The sequence below is a fragment of the Musca vetustissima genome, unplaced genomic scaffold, assembly GCF_032173495.1.
Source record: "Musca vetustissima isolate MV318-11 ecotype Yass unplaced genomic scaffold, APGP_CSIRO_Mvet_v1 utg102770, whole genome shotgun sequence".
NCBI classification, from domain to species: Eukaryota; Metazoa; Arthropoda; class Insecta; order Diptera; family Muscidae; genus Musca; species Musca vetustissima.
In genome coordinates, this window is record NW_026884435.1 from 1 (window position 1) to 6,758 (window position 6,758).

A 6,758-nucleotide genomic window follows, 5' to 3' on the forward strand; every position below is an offset into this window, starting at 1 on the left:
AAACCTAAATTATTCCCAAGAATCTAAATAATGGTATTATATTCCCTTACAGAACTGACTGGAAGAAATTATGGCAGCTGGTGTCGGGCATACATCATGAAACACCTGAAAGCACTGTCTTGGAAGAGCTAACAAATGTAAGCCAAGAATTACAGGATGGCCTTTTGCAATTTAAGACATCGAATGATTCCAAAACAACTTTGGAAAAGTTGTTGGCGGAAAAGAAACAAGAGAAGCTACTGCCATTTACCATACGTTTGCAGGAATTACTGGTGGGTAAATTCAAAACACTACAAGGAAACTATTTAATTTGTTATCACTTTTACAGGATCTCGAATCAGTGCAATGTTGGGAAATCTTATGCTTCTATTTGGCCAATGAATATCGCGGTTCAGCCAGCTCCCTAACTACACTCATATCAACCGAAAATAATATGACCCAATTACTGGATGATATTTGGGGTTACTACACCTTGGAACGTTTGATTGTATTGAAAATTGTAAAAAATCTATTGATCTTTTACCGTGTTCCCAACCATCCATATCACAATGAGTATAAGCAAATTGTCAATAAGATCGGCATGGATAAGCTAAGGGAATCTTATATCAAACAATTGGAACATTTGATAAATGAGGCACCACCCCATAAATTGACCAATCGTGAATTTTTCAATTATCAATCGAAATTGGTTAATTGGTCAGAACGTAATGCACGAGAAATTATAGAAGTTTCGCATATCATCATCCTACTGTGTGATCATCGACATTTCAATGCGCAAGAAATTAAAAGATTATTTTATTGTTTTAAACAACATTCCTTTGGTAGGCAGCAAAGTTATCTGAATGCCTCTGCAAATGCTTTACATTTTGAACTGTTAACACGTCTGGCCTATGCAGAGTTGGCGCTATTTCTTAAATGTCTGGACTTTAAGAGAGACAGCGGTGACTCAAAGCCGTTGGCCAATAGTGTATTTAAGGAATTGGATAAAGATGTTACCGGTATGTGTCATCATCCGGAAAATGGTCCAATGCTTATGTCATGGATGCTAATGCAAATCCAATATACGGAAGCAGCCGAGAATGAGGAACATTTAATGCGTTGCCGTAAAATGGGTAAAAGAGCAGTGGATTTGAATTGTTTTAAATTTCTACATGATTTACTATCAAATTCAATGTTTATGGTGAGAGGAAATTAAATTCTCTACTTGGTGTTATTTTTAAATTTTTAATTGTTTCTTAAGGATGATTCCATGGTCTCGAGAATTGTTCGAAAAACAATTTATAATATGTTAAGCCAATTGTGTGAATATTTTGATGGTGATGGCTCATGCTCGAAACATCCATTTATTTATGAACTTGTCTGTGAGCTATTAAGTTGGCCAACATTGGCTAAGGAATTCTGTTCACAAGAGGGTTAGTAAAAAATGATTTTAATAATGCTATTAATTAATTATATCCAATTTATTTCTTAGAGGGAGGAGTTCGTTCGCTTTATGACACATTATTGGAAATGTTCCCATTAGATTTCGCCCATCTTTCTATGATAGCCACAGCCTTGACTAAGGCTGGTATGGGAAATTATGTAAGTATAATTTTTAATTTATAATGTTGTGTTTCAATGATACCAAAACCCTCCTCATGGTACAATTTTTGTACCCTGAAAAATTGTAAGAAATCCAGGCTTATATGTCGTCCTTGAAAAAATGTTTAAAAAATTCTTTACAAAATCATCCTTAATCTCTTAAATATATTTTCTTCTTCCTTTGTTTTTCTAGGTCAGACAAAATCTCGAATCCTTGCCCATACTCACAGATGTCTATGATGAAACTCGATTCCATTTAAAACCCCTAGGAGGTGATGATTATGTTTTGGGACACACCGTTAAACCATTTCCTCGTATTGATTTCTATCTACCCGAGGGTACCCAAGCCACTGTATTGGGTCGTCCCGAAGGCTATTGTGTTCACTTCCGTTTGCCAGTGAATTATTTTAATGTTTTACATCATGAAATTAATTCCCTGCTGACTGAGACAATGCATTATCATGGTGATTATGAAAATACGGAGCGTGTTCGACGTGTTAACGAAGGCTTAAAATACCTACATGCCGCCTTGAAGAAAACCAAATCATTGCAAGGAATTAGTGTTGAAATGGTTCATCCCACTGAAATGTGCATCGATTTGTTAAACAAATTTAAGGCTTTGCAGAAACCACCCATCGAATTATTGGCCAATGCATTGAATGTGTGTACCGCCTTGCTGCCCTTGGCGGATGCTGAAATATTTATACGTGTCATAAATTTATCTATTTTACCGGTGATAAGCAACGATTCGCTGGGAGATTATAAAAAATATGCCCATGGTTCCTGTTTTGATTCCCTGTTGGTTGGTTCCTATTTGGTTGATGTCGAGAAGAAACGTGAAAGTTTTGAATTTTTACAAGCCTATTTGGGTTTCCTTAGGACCTATACGAAATTGCAAAGGAGAAAATATTTTCAAGTGGAAATTCCCGGTTTGATATTTTTGCTTCGTGATGTTTTCCCCCACTTGCACGTTTGGCGTTTCAAATCCCAGCAGGAAAAGTATACAATTTATGCCGAGATTATGGGTTTTATATGTGATATTCTGGATGAGTTTACCGCCTTGGAAAAGGATAAGGAAGTACCAAAGGATCAACTTTTATTGCGAGACATTTGCGTCTACTCCATGTTAAATATGGAAAATGGTATAATTCTGCTGCGTTTTGTGGCCTTGGGTAATGCTTATCTGCAACATTGCATGGAAATGGAATCGAATTGGATGATACAACAAAGCCATGGCCTGGTGTTGTTGGTCCGCTTATCCATGCGTATTCTAATGCAGGTTTTAAAATTGAAATCCACAATTTTTGATTCATCTGAGTTGTCACCATTGGAGGCAATGATTTATACACAGCCCAAGCAGAGAGACACTCTGCGCATTATCCCCGTAGTAACACGTTATATGAGTAACATTTTCGACCGATGGCTACCCATATTGTCGTGTAGATTGCTGAAAAGAATTGCCTTGGAATTTAATATGTCTCTGCTGGCCTGCTTGGATATGGAGGCGGATCAAATACGTATGACTTTCCTGCAAAAATTACCCGATGAATTGGAAATCGATTCCATTAAAATTGCCATATTGGAACTGGTGGAATCGTGTATTGCCAAACAACCCGGTGTCACAGAGGCTTTCTTCAAAGTCAACTACAACAAAGAGAAGCGTATTTTTGGCAAAGAAAGCGATACACAAATATCCGACAGTATTGTAACCTACATGGAGGATTACTTGGAGGCGGTTAGTAAAGATCCACAAATTGTGGAACAGACATTGCCGAGTAAAATCATGAATCTGTATCACATGCTGTGGAAACAGAATATGCAAATATTGGTGGACTCCTTGGCGCAAAAGGACAACTTCTGGAATAAATTGTGTAAACCCCTGTTTGGGGAATATAAATCCAATGTCAAGGCCTATACCCAATTGCTGAATATTTTGGGTATTGAGATATTCTCCAATCATCACAAACCGAACAGTGATTTAAAGAAAGTGGTAGCCAAACTCTTTGACGCACCACATTTTGAAAAATGGATAGATTTTGTTTTCGATTTACCCAGAACGGCAGTGAAGAAGCCACATGAATTTAATCCTGAAGAAATGCCGGAATGGCTGTGTCGTCTGCAAGCGTTTAAAAGCTTTCTTTTAATACTGCTTAAGAAACAACCCGCCTTTATGGAAATTCCTCGCAAACAATTTAAGCTGTTGGCCCAGAAGACGCTCAACATTTTGGTGGAAAGAGCAGAATATGTAGAAGACCTTAGGCCTCTGATAATCATTTCGGAATTATATTTATTCATCATATTGGGTTTTAAACATGCCTATACCGAATCTTCGGAGGAACATCGCAACACCTTGAAACAATTAAATAATCTACTGGCCAAAGTGGCTTCTTGTTACGCCGATTTACATGTTCGAGCCAAGGAGGCATGCCTCTCGATAGCCATAAAATGTGCCGATTTATTGTCGGAAGAATTAACGGAAGACTCATCGCTGTCAATGATGTTTTTACATTCGGTAGTGAATATTATTTGCTCGGAATTACACAACCTCGAGAATTGTGTGAAAATTGAGATCAACAGCAAAAAATCCAGTGAGGAGCTTAAACGCAATCCCCTCTCATCTTCAAACTCTTTGATCTTGTGTTTGAATCTTTTGAAAACCATTGCTGCCATATTCCACAATGATGGTTTTGGTAATTGGGATTTACCATTTATTACTAATAAAGTCTTCCAACGTTTGCTCAGTTGCACTGGTTCCATTTTACAGCTGCACAATAAACAACAATTATCTGTGGAGCTGCTGGATGTTCTGATTGTCTTTGCCAAAGGCAATTGTTCGGCAGAATTTTTACACTGTGATGTTGGAGATTATTTGTGGTTGAAGCTGCTACCACCCAAAGAGTTATTGGAGGCAAATTATTCCTTGCAGCCGAAGGATAGTGATTGGACGGTACACAAATGGTGGCCAATTTATGCCCGGGGCATTGAATTGGTTACAATACTGTTTCAGAAACATTCATATCATTTCCTTAAGGAAACTCTTCAATTTGTGGGTATCCATGAAGAATATTTAGTGGATTCCTTGCTGCTAAGTAAACAATCATTGGAGCCGTCGGCAATGCGTTTAATAAAAAGTTGTTCCACATTACTCTCCAATTTGGTGTTATTCGAAAAACAATGGCGTTTGGAACATTCACAATCACTTTTTAATTTGATGGTGAGTTATACTTTCGAGGATTTTTTTATTTATATTAAAATAATGTTTTCATTTTTTGTTATAGCGGTCAGTCCAAATACTCTTAAGCCATGCCATAGCCATGTTCCATCAACCTAAAAACTTGAAGTTATTAATTGCTGGACGTCGTTCCCAATTGGAAATTATACGTGATTCGGAAAGTGCTGGGCTTGTAGATGAGGCCATAACGGCTTTTAATGAGTAAGTAACAGTTAAAAAAAATATTTTGAGTTTAGGAGAAAACAAATCGTGGATGTCATAAAAGTGTGAATTAAAAAAGTACTTTTTCAAGGCATGGATTTTCAAAAATATTTTTTTAAGAACTATGAGAACTTAAATGTTTTTAACGAATATTTTTTCAAGGACTATGAGGGCTTAGATCTTTTTGATGAATATTTTTAGAGGACTAAAAAACAACAAGGTTTTATAAATTGATTTATTCTGTCTTTTTTAGCCTAACCGAGATCATCATCTTATGCGTCAAGTGTCTGCAAGCATTTAGTCCCAATTTGGTCGATTTGATATGTGAACCAGAATTTGCGGTTTTCAAGTGGGAGCCAATATTTGAGATATGCTTTGGTGCTCCCAAATTAAGTGAGAATGCTGTGCATCTTACATTTGGAACTGTTCTTAGTATTGTGGGTGTCTATACAAAGGTTTTGAATTTGGTAAGTACTTTTTCTTGATAACTTTTAAAAATAATATCATAAACAAATGTATTTCTTCTTGTCATAGCAAAATTATGGTTTTCATGAAGTTCCCCTCAATGTTCTCCCAGAAGTGTGTCGACAAGGTGGTTCTGCTACCAGCAGTGGCAATACAAGCATTACCAAATCCCCACAAGCTCACAATATCTCTTCGCGGCCATTTTCCAAATCTCTTTCAGTGGCCTCAGTTTCATCTATTAATTGTCCCCCAAATGAATTGCTTTCGAATTTAGATGGTGAATTGTGTTTGGTTGCCTTGGAACATATACTAACACTGGCAGCATCACAAAGTCTACTGGCTCTAAAGAATCCCAGTCTACCGACCCGTGAAAAACAACTTATACGCCGTGAAATAAGTAGTGAGCTGTTGTCATATCATGAATTTGTACGCAAGAAGGTTGTGGTGGACTTTAGGGAACACAACAAAATTTGGCATCGTCGTAAACATGGTCAAGTCCTGATGCAAGAAGTTGATTCGGATAAAGATTTGAATGGTAGTGGTGCTAGTACGTCCCAGAGTGCTGCAACAGTGAACATGCAACGTATTCCTCCCGAGATACAACGTAAACCACCATCCTCGGATTTACGGGTAAATGTTGTCAGACGTTTACATTTGCAACAACAACAGCAACAACGTACCCCCGGACCATCGGGCGGAGGTTTTGAAATGTCACGCATTATAAGTCCAATAGGTGGTGGTGCGACTAGTAAAATCCAACAACCTCCAGCTGCCTCAACACCGGCTTTATCACGTCCACCTCTACGACGTCCCGGTGATGCTAACGATGATGATTATACTAAACGTGTACATATTGCCGACGAGGCCAGTGCCATGTTGGAATTGCAAGAGGAAGAAGAAGATATCTATTTCCCACCCGAAGAACCGAAATACAGTGCCCTCTCTTATATACAATTTGTTGAAGAAGATTATTTACATTTTATGTCCAATCTATTCTTTGTCATTTGTCAAAATGATTAAAGCTGAACTGAAACATTTTTTGAATTGCTTATATGTTTAGAATTGTGTTAATTTATAAAGTTAATAATAAAAAAATGGTTATAAGAAAAACAAGAAAAAATATTCCATCAAAGAAAACGAAGTTAAGGAGATGAATGTTGAAAAATAAAAAGACCAAACGAAATTCCGGGGAAGTTGATGACAAAAATATGTGTTAAATATTTTGTGGTTTTGTTTGTATTATTTATGAATAAGACACGAGATTTCCAGTGTAAAAATG

The 6,758-nt window shown here is 37.1% G+C and overlaps 1 protein-coding gene across 1 annotated transcript; it reads left to right on the plus strand.

Moving 5' to 3' along the window:
* Positions 1-11: 11 nt before the first annotated feature.
* On the plus strand, positions 12-6,515 carry LOC133331442 (nucleoporin Nup188-like; the record flags this gene model as incomplete). The annotated part of the gene is made up of 8 exons (XM_061539834.1): positions 12-272; positions 329-1,180; positions 1,241-1,412; positions 1,472-1,581; positions 1,775-4,795; positions 4,860-5,014; positions 5,268-5,481; positions 5,549-6,515. Coding segments are annotated over 8 exons (5,736 nt in total), but the record flags the coding sequence as incomplete, so codon positions are not given.
* Positions 6,516-6,758: the final 243 nt, after the last annotated feature.